Raw genomic sequence first — 17,433 nt, forward strand, 5'->3', positions numbered from 1 at the left:
ATGGTTCAGGGGTGGACCAGGCAGTTAGGGCAACGGTTGGACTCGATGGTCTTAAGGGTCTTTTCCAACCTTAACGACTCTGTGCTGCTGTGATTGTCCCCTGTGCGGCGATGCTGGGGGAGGCTCGCGGTGGCCTCCTGGCTCCAGGTCGGTGCCACCGGTGGCTTCCCGCGGCGTGGGGGCGGATCGGGTGGGTGACGCCGGAGGTGCTTGGGTGGAAAGGAGCTCCCTGGAGAGTGGGAATAACGGAAAGAACGGGAAGCAACCGTGCCGGGCGCCGAGGGGCGCGGGCAGGTCCCAGGTGGAGCAGAGCAGCAGAGTCAGGGTGGGTTCTCCATGCTGCTGCCTCAGCAGTGGAGGCTGAACCAGGGAATGAACCTGGTTAATTAAATTCCTTCAGGAATTTAAGGCAGCGAGCAGGCGGTTCCTCGGAGCGCGAGGGGTGAGCGCGCCGGCGCTCAGGCCTGCCCTACGGCCCTTGGCATTGCTGCCAACAGCTCCTTAGCATCTGATTTGTGTGAGCGAGCGTTAACTGGAGTTATTTCAAGTTACGTACGTTAGAAGTAACTATGGTTTTTGTGACTTTGTTTCCTGCTGCGGTGGGAAATCGGTTGCGTGGTTTCGTACTGCCCGCGACCCCTCCTGAGCCCCCGAGGGAGCGCGCAGGGATCAGCTGAATCCCGAGGGATCTCCTGAATCCCAAGGGATCTCCGACGGACGGGCTTTTCGGGGCAATGCCCAGCGTCTCCTGCCATCAGGCCCGCTGACAGCGAGCGCGCGGGTGCCTCCCGGGAGCCCCGGCCAGCTGTGCGCACATCTGGAGTGAGCGTTTCGCAGAGGTGGCGGTGCGGTCGGTCGGGGTTCCCGGGGCGCTGTGCCCTCCCGAAAAGACGACTGCAAGGTCTCAATTTGAAAATGCTTTAATAAGGAAGTGTTGACAACACCGTTTTGCAAAATGTAAAGGTAACTATACAAATTCTTAATACAAAAAGAATAAATTAAAAGCAGATCTTTTTTAATTCTGCAACTTTTTCTACAACATACATATTTTTCCTTGATTACAGTTGAACAGAATCCAGTAAAATCATTTTCCATGCTCTAAAGTCAATTTTAGGAGAGACCTAATTTTTTTCTTCCTTTTTTTTTTTTCTTTTTTTTAAACTAGAGAGTCCATTTTACACAACTTGTAATAAAACTATTGACATTAATATATATGTAAAACTTTACATCTAGTTAACTAAGCAGTAACTGGTCATCTGATAGCACCTGAATGGGGATCGGCTATGCCTGAAACTAAAACTAATACAGAGTGAAAACAAATTGGACTGGTTCAACATTTTCAACACTCGACTGCATATAATATCGTTTAAAAATAAACCCTGCCTCCCCGCGCGGCCCGGCGCGGCGACCGGGCCCCGGCTCCCGGCTGAACGGAGGGAGCGTCGGACGTAGACTAAGAACGCGATCGTGGCTTTATGTCAGATGGAGCCTTGAAAAATAAAAAAGTAAAGGAGGGGTTAAGTTGGTAGTCAAGTGCTCGTATATAATAGCTATGTATATACCCCTCCGTGTTATACTTAAATATGTTAATCTCATATGATTAACATTTTATGTACATTTGTGTTTAATTGAATTGAGCTAAACAGTAAAACCTGTTTTACTTAATCTGTCTTTACTACCAGACTGGCTGCTCACGTGTGCCTTGATTGCAAAACAGAAAAGCAGAACACAAAGCAAGACTCAATCCGTTTCTAGAAAGCTTTTTCTCTACTCGAGCCTGTTTGCAATGCAGGCTAACCGTTTTTATTTTTATTTTCCCCTAATTTCAGGGCTGCCACCTTTTAACCTTTGCTGCAAAACTGCAGATCTGGTCTTGGAGGAATTAATGTTTCTTCCTGTCGTGCCCAGAGGCCTCATAGTGCCGCTGTTGTTGAATTCTTTTTAATTAAAAGAAGGTACACAGAGAGAGAGAAAAAAAAAAACAACAAAAAACCAACAACAAAAAACCCAACCCAAAACCACTTACCAGGGAAATTAAAAAGAAAACAGACAGTTGCTCAGAGCCCCTAAAAATCCGTGGGCTAAATTACTTGCTGCTGCTTAATTTGGTCCGATTTAATCCTTTCACTTTAGCTACTGAATCTTATCAGTAAATATCGCTAATTGGTACTATCTCTTCTCCAGCTAAAAATCCAATTAGGAGCTTGAAATAATTCCCCTGCTAAAGACCCCACAGCACAGAGAGATGGGGAGAACGGCATTTTGCACGCCCAGAGAAAGGGTGCAATCTCACCGCTGCCCGTTCTTCCAGCGCTCGGTGACGAGGCTTCCGTCACCGTCACCGGGGCTGTTCCTGCGGCGATGCTTTGCGGAGCTCCGGGAGCACGAGGCTCGCTTGAAACCCTCGCCACTATAAAAAAGTATGCGCTTTTTTTTTTTTTTTTTTTTTTTCCAGAGGGATAATTCGTTTACGCTTCACGTGTGAACATGAAAAGTTTCCTTCCTGGCTCTGCCGTGGGTTTCCCCGGACAAGTAAGAGCCGTTGCTGCCCGCCGCTGTCCTCCTCTCCGCAAGGCCGCCTCAGCGGCGACGCGGGCAGCAGCGCAGCGGGCAAGCGCGGAGAACCGGAGCAAACATTTCTAGTGTGTACTGCAGAAAGGCATTCACCTGAGCCGCTTGCGTTCATTTTTAGAAACCCCGTCATCTTTCCAAGCCTAATTGCGAAGAACCCATTCTCTTTTAAAGCCTGGAATGCAGTTTTCCAGCAATCTGAATACCGAAAGGTGTGGCAGCCCCCCAAGTCGCGGTGTTTAATTTTCAACGTTTCGTCCTACTTTGTCTGGTAGACGCTATTGTTATTCTTGGAACACACACACGCACACACACTCGCACTTTTTTTTTTTTTTTTGTCTTTTTTCCTTAAACTAAAGCTAACTTCAGTTTCTGCTTTTCACAAAGTAACCCCCTCCAGCCGTTTTTTTTAATGCCTTTCCCATAGGAAATCATCGTTTGCACGCACGAACGGGGGAAGGCCGGGTGCCTCCCCCCATCTAGTGGCAATAAAAACAGCATAGCACCGCAGTGAAGGCTAGACGTGCCAGCTTCAACATCCACCTAGATTGTGCACTTGTTCGTTACAAAAGTGTCTTTGAGGCCTTTTTAAAGTTCCATGGCTTGACGTGTATAAAGCATTGCTCAAAAGTACGTGTAAACTTGCAGCTCCTTCCGTGACGCGCTCGTGCGATTCCTTTTGGTATCAGCAGGCAGCTCTCGCTTGCGTCCAACGCCTCATTGAGTCGCTTCTCTTTCTTGTGGTCGCTTCTTGCAAGGGGAAGATTTGCCTACTCTGCTGGTTGTTAAACCCCGCTGCGGAGCCGTTCCGTTTCCCGACAGACCGGTTCTCCCACGCAGCCCTGCGCCGGTGACGAGCCCTTTGCTACACTGGTGCTAACGAAGGGAAGATGAGAGGAGCAGATATGTTAATGCAGCTTTACCTTACCGTGTCAATCAGATTGCGATGTGCTTTCCTTTTGATTTCATGTTCACGCTTCGTGCAGAAGTAGATTAGCATTTATTGGCTGTATGTTTGTAGAAAGGTTTTTTGGCAATTTTTATCTTCATCTGAGCATTAAAAAGAACCAAACCAAGCCAGCACAACCCCAGCCTCTCTGTGTACTGGTGTGCAGCCTGTGCCAGCCACGGAGATGCCGTCAGTAGCAGTACTTGCCTCTGCTTCAGATAATGCCTTTGTAAACCTTGTTTGTCCAGTTTCATAGTAGCTTGTAGACAGCGATGCCGTGATACCAGCCCAGACCTCCAGCGTGTCTTCAGCACGTTGGGTGATTTCACTTGCGCGTAGGTGGGCTCAAAGCGAAGAAGGAAATGCCGTTTTACGGGAGGTGGCCGTGTCTGCCACTGAGCTAAGCGAGAGGGATGCTCCTGTCACAAGAACTTGCTGAGCAAACTCATCCTGCCGACGTTGGTGGGGCGATCTTTGGCAGTGCGGATCTGATTGCGAGACTCTGATACATCTCTGAAGTGACGGGATTTTACTGTTTCGTAACAGATGCGCTTTCAGAACTAGGATATCCATTTCTCAGCCTCTGTCCCATTTTGCCCCCCCTCCTCCCCTTTAAACAAACGCTCTGTTGGCTTCAGATCGCAGGTCATGGAAATCTTACTGCCGTTACATGCCGCAGAACAATAAGGTTTGATGTAAGCCTTGAAAGGCTTCCATCCTTTCAAAGGAAAATCAATTTTTAAATTGCTGACTATTAAGATGGCTGCTCATCTGCACCCGCCGCCCTGGGGGCCGCGGGAGGGACGTGCACCAGTCTGGCACAGGGATGTGCTGCGGTCCATCGCTGTTGCTGTCGTGGTGGATGCCTCGGGGCCAGTGTTCTGTAAATGTCGTCTCGAATTGCATTGGGAGAAAAGTGCTTAGAGTTGAAGCTGGTGCTGGGTGACAGTGCGTCTGGGTAAGGCAAATGAGAGGCAGTGAGGTGATCTCCGAATGGCATTGATGTGATTAACTTGAGGTCAGGGGTTCACACTAGAGTCCCAGGCTTGGCTTTTTCCTGCCCATACCACTGGACATCTGCTAATTCTGGATAGAGGGGAGAATCCAGGAAACAGCTATCGTTGTAGCTCCTGCAGGAGAAAGGAAACTTCGTTAGGACAACGAGGGCTCCTGGGAAGTCCAGCCATGGGCATAAAACATCGTATTACGTACGGGTGGGGAGGAATGCAGGATATTCACATTCGCACGCTGCAGGTGCTGACATCGGGGGTGGGCTCAACACGCGGGGCCCTGCCTTCACCCAGTTTGCTCTTGCCTGGCAGTCCCGTCCTCCCCAGCAACCCGCCGGGTGCCAGGAGGCAGGAGAAAGCCGAGCTCCGGCAGCCTCTCCAGAGTTTTGGATGATGCCTGAACAACAACAGGCAGAGCCGTTGTGTTTTCAGCCCGCTGCTGGCCAGCGGCAGGGGCTTTGTGAAGCGGTTGCGCTACAAGAGAGCAGAGCGGCTGCTGGAGGGCGAGAGCCTGAAGGGCTCTGTCTTGCTTTCCTGCCCGGCAGTAAGCTGGGGTAAAGGGATTTTTAGTAGGGTGCTCTCCAGGGAGCAGGTCTGCAGAGCGGCCCTCCTGGCTGTAGTACCGAGCAGGAGCGTGGAAGGAGAAGGGTGGTGGTGCTTTCCCGTAGCGCTTCTGCTCTGGGCAGAGGCTCGCGCATCACCCGGCAATCCCAGCGTTACGTGGCTTTCCAGGGATGAGCCAGGAAGCCACTCGTGAGAGGGCGCCAGGTCCAACGTGGAAAGGACCGAGTTTTGTCACAGGGAGCCTAGTCCTCATCTTGTGGCACCTCCCTTGACAAGCCGTTGCTGCTTTTGCTGCATGGCTTTTTGTTTGCTTGCACAGAGCAGACGAGAGAATTTATGGGAATTTTCTTTGCTATTTATCTTAAAGCTCCGATCAGGGTTGGCTCCTGGCCTAGCTTGCGGAGCTCCTTGCCACAGGAAAACACTGAGGTCAAAATCTTGTTGGCATTTTGAAAAGTGACCGCTGTATCTGCGTAGTAATATTTAGAATTGATGTCTCTCCCTTTTAACCAACTTCCAAACTAGAGATTGGTTTGGGGCCAAAAGTGGGAGGTGCATTTTCTCTGTTTGCTCTGGGATTCCCACTCCTTCCTCAGCTCCCTCCCCGCTGGGCAGGACTGATCCACATGGGATGCAGGCCGGCAGTTCCTGCTTCCTCTGTCCTGGGACCAGTGTCTGGGAGGAACCTGAGCAAGGGCATCACCGTCTGCGTGTTAAAGAGCCTTTTGTTTCCCAGCTCTGTGCTGGAATACGGAGGTTTATGGGTTATGTCTAGAAAGCTGGGCTTGAAATACTTGACAGATGCCAGCTGTGAACGGTTGTAGATTCAAATGAGAGTGTCAGACAGCGACGGCAGTTTAATTAAAATAGAAATACTCCACGGGTTTTTTGTTCCCTCCACCCTTCCCCCTCTGCCTTCCCACAGGAACGGGGCCAGGGTAGCTCCTCCTTCCATGAAACCTGGCTGCTGCCACCAGCCTCTGCTTCACAGCTCTGCTCTGCGGTAGGGAAGGAGGAGGAAGGGATGCTCGGTGCCAGGGCTGGAGCGCTGCTGGGAGCTCAGTCCAGCTCCCCTGCGGCCCCCGTTGACCCGAGCTCGTCCCCCCCGCCACGCTGCTCCCCGGCTCTGCCCGCAGCACTTTGCCCACGCTGCTCTGAAATGTCCCCAGCCACCAATTTGTGGCTGCCGCCTGCTCTCTGTGCCCGTTCAACCTCCGCATGAACGCAGAGCGGGCTGCATTCACGTCCTCTTTCACAGGGGAACGCACCGCACCCGCAAACTGGCTGAAAAGGCACAGAGAGGGCTTGGAGATGCTTTCAAGCTGTTCTTCCAAGAGCTGAGGGAAGCCTTGTTGCCAAACGAACAGGCACACAATTAAAAGGGCTGCTCCTCCGGGACAGCGGGATGCCGGTTATTCGCACTGTGTTCAGGGACTGTAAGGCAGAAGGATGAAAGAACAAAAGGTGCCCTTACTATACCTCTATTCATCAGTACTTTGGTGGGTTGGAGACTGAGACTCATCCATAGTGGGTGAGTTGTCTGTTGCTTCTCTGAACAAAGGAGAGCAAAAAAAGGAGGAAAGAGGAGAGAGGAAATGTTAAAGAAAAGAAGTGACACAGACATTGTTACGAGCTTATTAATCCAGTGGGGAAACAAGTTGATGAATCATCTTTAGAAAAAGTTAGTGACACAAAAACACGTTGGGGAGAACTGTCAATCTTTTGAGTCGTGCTGGGAGGGCGCAGCCTGCCCCTGCAGTGGGGGAATTTGTGTCGTGCATCTCATGGCAAACTTTATCCGCTCCTGCTGTATTTATACGTACGCCTCGGTGTTATGCTCAGGCATGAAATAAGTGCTGGTTTGTCTCCAGTTCTTTTTGCACTGGTTGTTGGTGCGGGGCCTAAGCTATAAATCTGGATAACTTCACTTCCACCAGCTGAGAATTTGGCTTGATGCATTTTTGCTATGAGAGAAAGGGTGCAGGAGTTTTCTTGCATGGAAAAATAATAAAAGTTGGGATTTTCCAAACAGATTTCTCAGTTGGCTGCTCACCAGTTTTACTTCTGATCATCATGGAGATATTTAGATGAATTAGGATTGGGATGGAGACTGAGACTAAGATGTGAGTCTAGACTCAAACCCTTAATAGTGGAAATTTCAGTGTACAGTAAAGAAAGCTGCCATTTTGCCTGTCTTGCGATCCCTTGAATTTTTGTGGAACGGGACCAGGAAAATTCTCCTGTTCTAAAGCTGGAAGCACATGCAAAGACCATGTGAGGCTGTATGTCAAATGTGTGAATTTAAAATCCAAGGCAGGCCTAAGGGGGTTGTGGTTATGGTTCTCCTCATCTCCATTTTAAAGTGCAGTCACGAGCAGTGCTGGAGTAAAACCAGGGGTCAAATTTGGTCACAGGTGACCAGAAGAAATTAAAGAGCATGAGATTTTCCAGTGGCTGCACAGTGAAATGTTTGCAAAGTTACTAGTCCCGATTCACAACTCGGGGGACCGTATCTGTTTTCCTACTTTGGGCCTGCAGTATTATGAGGACTGTAGTCTGAAACTTTCTAGCTGATCTCACCAAACTCAATTTCGATGCAAAAATCCGGGACGTGCTGAGTTAGACGGGATCTGGAAATTATCTTTATTTCATGTGGCAGGACAGAATTACAGGAGATTGCTAGAGAATACCCATAGGAGCTTGCAAAAGGCTTTTTGTTTACTCCTGGAACTCCCTGCTTCACAAAGAGGTGCCAAAGAACCCAATTACTGTATTTACATGAGTAATGGCTACCTGCATGTAATGACTCACTCACGCTTTGGTGAAGCACCTTAAGTTAGTGGTAGCTGAAAAACATGCACTTAATAGTCATTAAGACACATGGCTAGGGAAAACCTAGCAGAAAAATGTGGTTGCTGCACACACAAATATGGTAGGCACCTAACCTTGCCTTTACAACAAAGATCTCCCTGGTCTGGACAGCCAGCATGATGGCTGGTAAAAAAAAATCAGCTATTTCGACACATGGAAAATTGGAGGCAGGAGACTGTCCAAGCAGGAAGAACCTGCAAGGCTTCTTTCCCTGTGGATCCGGCACTGCTTGGAGCAGCGCTGCTGGGTGCGGGTGGCACTGCCATGTCTTGGTCAGCCTAAACTAGAGCTCCACCGCTACAAGAGCACGGGTGGGAGGCTGGAAGTGGCGTAGGCTATTGAGCACCTGGAAAACGTTCCCCGTAGCTGTGCTCTCCCTTCGCTTGTGTGCGGGGAGGTTTTTCTCACCGGCAGCGTGAGGTGAATTCTCTAACCCGGTCCCACAGACACTCACCCAGTCTGCCATGCGAGAATGTGGTGAGGACTGCCCGGCGGCGTGGCTGCTAGTTCACTCGATGGCGTTGAACTCCTCTGGCTGTGAGGTAAGGCAGCTGAAAAACAACCAACGGGTGGAGAACAATAACCGGTGAGGTGAGGGCGCGAGGGTCAGGGTGGTTCAGAAGCATCAGCTGGTCAAACCAGCAGAAACATGTCCTGCTGTGAGTAAACACAGCCCAGGAGTCAGGCCTCATCCTGTTCCTGGATGGCTGTGCCCAAATGCAGCACGGGAGCAGCCAGCCTGGTGCTGACGCTGCTGCGTCTCGCGGGCCGGATCCGTCCTCAGCTCTGCAGGAATGCTTTGTTTCAGCCCGGCCTCCAGCTGCATACAACCCGGACTCTCTCAAGCCCTGCCTGGGAAACACCGCACCACTCCCGTCAGGAAAGCTCATCGGTTTTGCTGCTGCCTGGACGGGCAGGGCCCGGCTGTGCATCTCCGCGGGACCCGAACCGGAGGAGCCCAGCCCGTCAGGCTCAGCCTCCTGCTTCCAGGGCTGGCAGGAGATGCTCTGTGTCCCTGGGAGCCAGAGCTGGCTCTGGCGAGAGTCCGGACAAGTACACTGCTTCAGGTGCAAAGGAGGAAGACACCTCCGAAGATTTCAAAAGCTACGACTACCTTTCACTGTGCATCTGCCATAAACTGAAGTTGGGCTTTGCTGACCCTACTACTACGGGACCCGAGGAAGGCTTACTCTTACTTCAATGAAGGCAGAAGCAAGCTGAACTAAAAATGTACCTTTGTCAGTGGTTCTTGGGGAAGCTTCCCTGGTACGAGTCTAGCTAAGATACCTACCTGACTGATCTCTCCTCCTCCTCAAGTCCATCCAGAGCTGACCCTCCCAATTTAATATAGGCCTAGGAGCATGATCCTCTTTGAAGGACAACGTGAAGTCCAGTAGACCTATCAGCTAGGGCTAATCAGCTAAAATGATGGATGTTTCTACCTGGCATCCCCTTCTGTGCTGTTAAATTCTTTAGCTGCTGCCAAATGACGCTTCAAGAGAAAAACAAATTTTAATCTGCTCCTTGGAGCCAACAGCCGCCGAGGTCGGTATCTTCCCACAGCTGTAACTGGGAGCTGACTCTGAATGCAAAACCAATCTGTGCTGCCAACTGGTTATGACAAGCTGTGATTACTGAGCATGCTTGCCACTGTGCTGCCCAGATATCGCGTTTAGATGTAAAGACCAGCTGGGTGGGGGAAAAGACTGATTGACAGCAGTTTTTATGTGCTCTTCCCCCAACCCCACCATTTTCCTTTCTAGATCACCTAACTGAACGGGTACGGTTTCCAAAGCTAAGCAAGGCAAAGCTTTCCAGTCTTCCAGCATTTCGTGTTGCCGGGTGGAACAGAAATGCTGCTTAATCAAAGGGGGGAAGACAGATTTTCATATGGGAACACACGATGGTTCCAGCAGCTACTCAGTTGTGTCTTGGTCCACATCTGGGCCTCCTGTGAGTGTTGGCATCACGCATAAATCAGCCCCTTCTCGGGCAGCTGTTGGTGGCCCATGAGGAGCCTGGTGTCAGACCATGCTGGAGTCAGCAGTGAATACAAAGCCCCACTCGTGTCAGCGTGGTGGTCACCGTGGACCGGGTGCGATGCTGGGATGTCAGAAGGCCAACAGCCAGCACGGGTGGACGATGCACTGGTCTGCTTGGGGAGGCCACGAGGACCTGCGGCAAGTGAGGCCAGACCAGTGGTGTCTCCCATGCCAAGCCAAGCCTGAGGCATGTGGAAGGGTGGGGATGGGCACGGTGCAAACTGATTAACCAGCAATCCCATCCACGTGAGGCTGGACTCAGGCTTTTAGCAAGTCCTTGATCTATCCAAACTGGCTTGTCCAGCGGTGACTGATGGCCAGTAAATATTTAACCTTGGCCTGTTTCATAACACATAGTGGCCCCCTCAGTTTAATGAATTTGACTGTTTTCTTACCATTTAATATTAACAGCACAGAGGAATGCAAAGCTCTGTACCTGAGAGAGAGGCATCATACTGTACAAACTTAAGCGCTCTGAATTTCAGGATATTATCAGCACAGCTACTGGAGCTGCATGGGAAAACCAAGTCTCAGCAGAGCACAAAGATGTCATCGCTCAAACATTTGGGGGGGGGCGGAGGGGCTGGGATGCTCCCCACTTAACCTTTCTCATGCTTTTGGTGGTTCACAGAGGACATGCATTCTCCTAGTCTGTGCTGAGCCCCGGCTTGCTTCATCGCTCCCCTCGCTGTGATTACTAAGAGTGACCCTCCCCATGGTTTCTCCACGTTCGGTCCCCAGTGCCATCACCCAAAACCCAACTGCACTCTGAGGAAAGACCTGGCAACAACAGGGCTTCAGTCCCTCCCTGTCTTTTGAGCCCATCATTGCAAACTGATGATTTCCATGGAAAAAAATTCTCACCCGATGAGTCTCAGACAAGGCTTGCCCCCCAGCGTTACGCCTACAGGCTTGGTGAGCAGCATGTGAAGGCCAGAGAACGTGCTACGGTCTGGCACGGCTCTCCAGCCGGGGTGTAATGCCTGGCACGAAACCGGGCTGCATGAAGCCCCCGTCCCTCCCGCCCCTTTGTCCCGGACCGTCTCTCACCTGATGTTGCTTTACACATCTGAGGCATTCTCGTGACCCGGCTGTGCGCCACAAAGGTGCTTTGCGAAGATGTGCTGTACTGGGAGCTGCTGTCCGAGGAAGTGGAGCTCGTGTGCGAGAGGCGGCTGTGCTCCTTGTGGGAGGCCGTGGACCGCTGGTACCAGAGCCGCAGCTCGTCCGACACGGCAGTCCTACCCGAGCCTTTCTCGTGGCCCTCCCTGCCCAGAGATGGAGTCCTTATGATTTGGGAGCGGGAGGGGGTGAGCCTGACAGAGTCCACTTCATCCCCGTGCCAGTTCTCCTTAAACATCCCCCCCGCTGTGTAGGAGTTGGAGGTTTTGAATTGTGCTTTCACGCTGTAGTGTCCCTCCTGGTCGTTCTCCAGGCTCCGCACCACCACGGGTGTGGAGCTGCCCTCGATGTACAGGGGATACTCTTTGATCCTGTACTGGGAGGAGGGTTGGCTCTGGCTGTGCAGGTAGACGCGGTGGTGCCCCGTCCCGTTCCTCGCAGCCAGGTTGGGCATACTCCCTGAATTGGAAGAGACCAGGTTGCCCGCTGATTTGTGCCTTTGCCTCTGCCGCTCTCTGGCTTTCGACGGAGAATCCTCTGCTAGGGTGGAGTAGTTGGGGTTCATCTGAGCCGGGTAGTAGTGCTCAGAGCTGGAATGGCTGGTGCAGGAAGAGCAGTCGTCCATGGGGTCAGAGCCGTTACTGCTACGAGTCCTTGGGGTGTAGAAATCGGGGCTCCCTGTCTCATTTTCTGAGCCGAGGAGCTTGCCTTGCGACTCCAGGCTGGAGCTCCGGTGTCTAAAGTGCTGAGCTAAGCTGTGCAGTCTGGTCGGGCTGATGTCTACTGACCTGCAGGTACCAGGAAAAAAAATCCAGGCTGGTAAATCAACAGGATTTGTTGATTTAGGAACAGCAACAGCACTCCCCATCCGCTTCTGCACACAAGGCCAGCTTCAAAGGCAAGGGACTAGGAAGGCACCGAAAACCTGGGCCCCTCCAGCACTGCGTGGGGCTGCCGGCTGCAAAGCAACCTGCTTCCCCGCTGCAGGTTTGGAGTGATTAGGTCCTACTCCTGTTCCTCTCCAGTCTCCTTGGTGGTGGCATTCAGTCTGCAGCACCACATGGGGACGCAAACCCTTGCCCAGCCCGATTCCTCTGTGGCTTGGCACCCTGGGAAAGACCCAATCTGAAGGGCAAAACCTGGGGACGTCAAGCCCTGGCTTTGGTGGTGCGGCCTCGTGGCAAAGCTGTTTGAATCAGCACCATCCCTGTGCTACCAGGTTCACCTCGCTCCAGCTCTGCAAATCCCGAGACCTTAGCCTTAAAGGTGCTGGGATTCCCTTGCAAGTGGCTTGTGAATGAATGCCCTGCACATGTACAATCCACCTGGCGTGACACAGACAGACAGACTGCCCATGCTTAGCCCAGAATGCAGTGATTTCTCCACTGGCCTTTGAAAAAGTCACCTCTGTCAAGCAGCTAGGTTTTACCAGGGCCCAGCCATGGGCAGCACGTGTAGGACTGTCGGCAGATGACAGCCCTTCAGGCAACCACCTCGAATCACAAGTTTTCAAGGCTCGATTCACGGCCAAGTCTGGGTGGTCTCTATTCACCCTGGCTGTTTGGAGAGCTTCAGCCGTCCGTTCACAGAGCAGGAACAACCCGCGATGAGTCACACACCCGCATGACGGATGGCCAAGGCCAGGGCACGCAGCTCATGAATGAGCCACAGACGTGTTTCAAACACCCAAATGGCCCCTACCCGGTCAAGGCCACTTCTCAAGCCCTGTGCCAGGCTTGTTTCTCACGCAGCTTGGCTCCAGTGTTAATGAACATTGCACTCCTGAAAGGCACTCTCAGCCAAAAACTTATAACAAACTCAACCCAGGGCCTTAAAGCCTTGTATCGTCTCTGCCTGAGTCTGATGTGTTGGCATGACTCTTGATTTATGCCGAGCTAAATGATGTTAGCACTGCCCCTTAGGGCAGGATACCTAACAGCACACAGCTTTGGCTCAGCTCTGCTTCCTCCAGTATCCATGGAGTTTGCCACGAGAGCAAAAGAGCAATGAAGCTGAACAGTTTGTAGAAATCCTGCTGGAAACTGGAGTCAAATTGGGCCACATCAAATCACCTCCCTTACACACTTCAGCTCTTTCCTCTGTCAACCCTGGGCTTATTCCACTGCCACCTGGATCCTTGGGTGGATTGCTTTATACAGGCTCTCTCTCCACATACGATCACACACGTGCAAACATTTTATCTATTAAGAGGGAATTAAGACTACCCAACATTTTGTATCAGACAGGAAACATGTCATCTCCAGCTGGATCCACAAAGGAATTTACTGCAGAATTTAGCAGTCGCACCACATCCCTTTTAAAAGTGCCATGGGGTTTGTACCGCCTATAAACAGTCCCTGAGATGAAAGGTCGCAGTGGAAGAAAAGCTTGATTACTTTGAGAGGGAGATGAGGGGCAGGATCACATTTATCTGAAGTGATTTCGGGATCTCAGTTCAGGAGAGATTCCCTACTGGCAACAGTACTTGAGCCTCTGATGTGAACAGGACTGGTTTGTGTCCTTTCCCGAACTGGGAATTAATTAGTATCCTGGGGGAAGGATAAAGCAAAGAATGTTTATTTCAGGGTAAGCAAGGTAAGACCAGAGCCAGGAAGACTTACCGTGTGGAGTGGACGTAGTGCGGACTGCGTACCCGTAGATCCGGCGTTGACGGCATGCTGGACTGGGAGTTCCAGTGGGGAAGGCTCCGGATGGGGCTGTTCTGCAGCGAGCTGCTCCCTCCCGCCTCAGCACAGCTCCCGGTGCTGGGGAACCGCTTGTGACTGCTGCAGAGCAAACACCCCGCTTCAGTTCCCGGGCAGGAGTTTGGGGAAGGGGCTCCCACACCTCTTTCCAGATCTCAGGCATGTGCCTGTGATCTTACAGGGGTGAGTGGGAGTTGGGTTAGCCGCTGCTCTGAGCTGTGTCCCAGAGCTTGTGCTTCTGCAGTAGCTGGAGGTCAAGGCCAAGCCCTGTCAAAGCCCTCAGATGATTCACCATCCTTCCTTTCTAAATGTATTTTAAAATAACATTGAGATACCAAGCAGCAGTCATGTGGCTGCAGCCTATTTTTATGACATGCCTATTGGCCAAAACACCTAAAAGTCTCCTTTTGTTAAGGGACAGCTTTGTAAATTTTGAAAGGGCTCACACCTATCCCTTCTGAAAGCAGAGGTTATCTCTGTGATGGAGCTTCAAGATAGCTGGCTCACCTGGAATGACTGTGTGAGGAGCGTTTCTTGACCTTCTCATAAGGTTCGTCCAAGGATGACTCGCTCCACATCTTGGGTTTGATGGGGGACTTGTCATAGTCATTGCGGTGGTAATGCATTTGGCGGAGCCCTTCCAGTGACTGTGGAGGAGGAGGCCTGTTGTGCAAGGGTGGCCGGGGAGGGAGTCCTTTGTGTGGGGACTGGAGAGGGGATATTGTGCTGGTGACCTGAGAATCCTCTGTAAAGAGAAGAAGGGAGAGAGGTGATGGCTGTGTGATACCTCCAATGGCAGCACAACCCCGGGGGACACCATCACACCTCCAAAGCCTGCTTCCTTACCCCGCGTCCCCTGGTTGCCTTCAGGAGCAACCTGAAGACCCGACTTTCAGAAGTGCATCGGCTGACATTCCCATTTTGGGAGGGAATGGCAAGCCAGAGTGTGTGATGCATTAAAACAACTGAAACCTTAAGAGAAAATAAGGGGGCATTGTGAGACTGTCTTTTGAAAGAATTCAGAGCAGTAACCATGGCAATGCTCCCTGCTCCAGGCCTGATGTCTGACTACAAGTTAGAGTCAGGGGAAACCGCTCTCAGTCCGGAGCGTTTTTGGTACTGGGAATTTTGGGTGGATTATTACACAGAACAGTTCCTCCATTTTGAGTGTAAATCAGGAGTTCACACATCCTTCCCACGTTTCCTTCCTGCCCCCTAGAACATACAGCAGCCAACATACCATCCTCGAGAACAAGGGCATCCGAGAGGGAGCTGTCTTCACTGGCAATGTTTCCTTCTGAGGGGAAGAAAATATAAAGATGGTCAGATGGTCCCAAGAATCACAGTGCTGAACTGCTCTGTGACCTTCGTCCACTGAGTCTTAGCCTTAAGCAGTCACCCACGTCTTCCTCCTCACATAGCCGAGAGGCAAGATTCCTATAAACAACTGACTCAGCCCACTCTCAGTCTCGAGGGCAGAGCTGCAGGCCAGGTCTGTCACCAGCAGGCTGCCTTTCCAGGAGCTGCTAACTCTTTTCAATTAATGGGGATTAAGACTGAGTCACAACGGAACGCTGGGATCCCCAGAGGATGGAAAACGGCACGGTGCCATTAGCCAGATTTATATCTCGGGCCTTAAGGACTCAGGGTTTGATCTCTGCCTTCTTAAAATGATCATCCTGTTGCTAACTAAAAGCCCATACTAGGTACCAGTTTTGTGTAATTCAGGGAAACGCTGTCTGAGCATCCTCTGTAGCAGCAGGAGACGCTCTCACGTCCTTGGCATGCACACGTCTGAGCTGCCTCCCCTATCCCGTGTCCTCACGGCTGTCTGTTATCCCTGACTGCAGTGCAGCTTGGTACCCAGGTCACAAATACAGCAGCTCTAATCTCAGTTCCTGCTACAAAGGCACAGAGAAAAGCTCTGCAAGTCAAAGGGAAAGGGCAAAATCAGCACGGGAGAAAGAACCACAGCAGAAAGTTAATGGATTTCATGAAAAACCAATCAACAACCCAGTAAACCATAAAGTGCCCTGAGAATTACATTGTAAAAAAAAAAGAAAAATTTGAACACAGCAGCGACACTTCTAACGCTTTGATTTTACAGATGCCTTTCAGCTAGGGAGCTCACCCCAATCTGCTAACATTAATTACATTTGTACAGCACCACTCTGGAGGAGACGTTAACAGAGTGATTTTATAGGTGAACAAAGGAGTCACAGTCTGCTTTCCTGACACGCTTATAATCTACAGCGTGACACTGCTTCTTGTGCTGTGAACCAGCACATCCCTAACGCACGGCACACAGCCCAGACACCCATCTGACAGCACGCTGGTACAGGAGAGGACAACCCAACTGCCAGCACCCGTGGAGTCAGGAGAGGGAAGAGGAGGGAGGGGAAATCTGTGCCTCAAGACACGAGTTCAAGGCAAGAATTTTGCTCCTTGCCCTCCACAGACCCTTCAGCAATGCCGTGGGCACTGAGCCCCGCTTACCCTCTATGATCAGGGAGGCTCTCTGGGTTGGCTTCTTTCCAGATTTGATGCGATACTCATTGATGGCGTTTTCGATCTCCTGCAGTTTCTTCAGGGCGTTCAGGTAGGATGTCTTCCTCTGTTTCTTCAGCTTTTTGCTGACGTTCGGGTCGCTCGCCAGGCGCCGGGCAGCCTCCGTGATCTGGGACTGAATGGCAAACTCCCTCTCCAGGCGCTCCAGCTCTGCCTCCTGGGGAAAGGCAAGTGGATTCTGGCTACCACCAAACTCTCCTGGCCCAGCTATGGGGAAGCTCCCCCTGAACGTGGCCAGTGGCCTCCAACCAAGGCTTGCCATCAGCAAAGCATCCCTGATCATGATGCTCCTTCCATCTCAGGGCCTCCCTGAGCATACCCACCTCACCTTCATCTGCTCACACGAGTGCCTGGGAGCAAAGCTGGTGGAAGGGATGGCCCATACAAGGATGACATGTGTGCTCCAGCCCTAACCCTGCTGTGCTGTTTGGCTTTTCATGCAGTTCAATATGGCCTCGTTCAACAGTGCTCTACTGCTGACACGTTCATCCTTTTACACCCATCTTATGGGTAACACCTGCCTCCCACCCGCTCCTTCTCCCTGTTTCCTATCTCCATATTTGAGCCCCATTTGATATCAGTGCTATGTACTGATGCAAAGCTACAGCTTTAACCTTCTTGACAGGTTTGCTTGGCACCCACCAAACTCTTTGGAGTAAAAAAGCCAAAGATGGGCTAATTCTTCCTTGGTGTACGGCTGTCAAAATCAAGTGGAGAGTGTATGTGCTGAAGTAATTATGGGCTGCTGCAACTGATTGCACCAGAAAATTGTCTCCTCGAGTTACAAGCCAGGAGGGTGATTTCAGAGCGAGCAGTGTGTAACAGAAACCTTTCTGTGTGCCAAAAAGGACTAGCGTCTCCAACATTAGCCCTTGCAGGGTCTCAGCTGAGTTCTTAAATGCAACCAGGTGTACCCTGGAAGCTACCTACTGATTTTTAGTTATCCTCCAAAGCCAAGGGATTTAGGCCAATTGATGCCAATGCAGAAGCTGATATAGAGCTTCCTGGTCTGCACCAGGATGCCAAGCTGT

General features: G+C 51.3%; 1 protein-coding gene across 5 annotated transcripts in view; it reads right to left on the reverse strand.

Moving 5' to 3' along the window:
• Window positions 1-904: 904 nt before the first annotated feature.
• FRMD4A (FERM domain containing 4A) overlaps window positions 905-17,433 on the reverse strand; it is a 386,480-nt gene continuing 369,951 nt past the window's right edge. For 4 of the 5 annotated variants that reach the window (XM_087764139.1, XM_087764138.1, XM_087764137.1 and 1 more), the window contains 7 exons: window positions 16,331-16,559; window positions 15,075-15,131; window positions 14,342-14,579; window positions 13,751-13,915; window positions 11,058-11,917; window positions 8,420-8,516; window positions 905-4,650 (listed from right to left, as the gene is read on the reverse strand). In XM_087764139.1, the coding sequence (XP_087620265.1) occupies window positions 4,548-4,650; window positions 8,420-8,516; window positions 11,058-11,917; window positions 13,751-13,915; window positions 14,342-14,579; window positions 15,075-15,131; window positions 16,331-16,559 (1,749 nt within the window). In that variant the 3' untranslated portion in view covers window positions 905-4,547. Of the gene's footprint in view, window positions 4,651-6,573; window positions 6,646-8,419; window positions 8,517-11,057; window positions 11,918-13,750; window positions 13,916-14,341; window positions 14,580-15,074; window positions 15,132-16,330; window positions 16,560-17,433 lie in introns of all 5 variants that reach the window. The other variant, XM_009467272.2, reaches the window with a different exon arrangement.

Source organism: Nipponia nippon, unplaced genomic scaffold (assembly GCF_047370975.1).
Source record: "Nipponia nippon isolate SJK-2023a ecotype South Korea unplaced genomic scaffold, ASM4737097v1 scaffold_3, whole genome shotgun sequence".
Taxonomy (NCBI): domain Eukaryota; kingdom Metazoa; phylum Chordata; class Aves; order Pelecaniformes; family Threskiornithidae; genus Nipponia; species Nipponia nippon.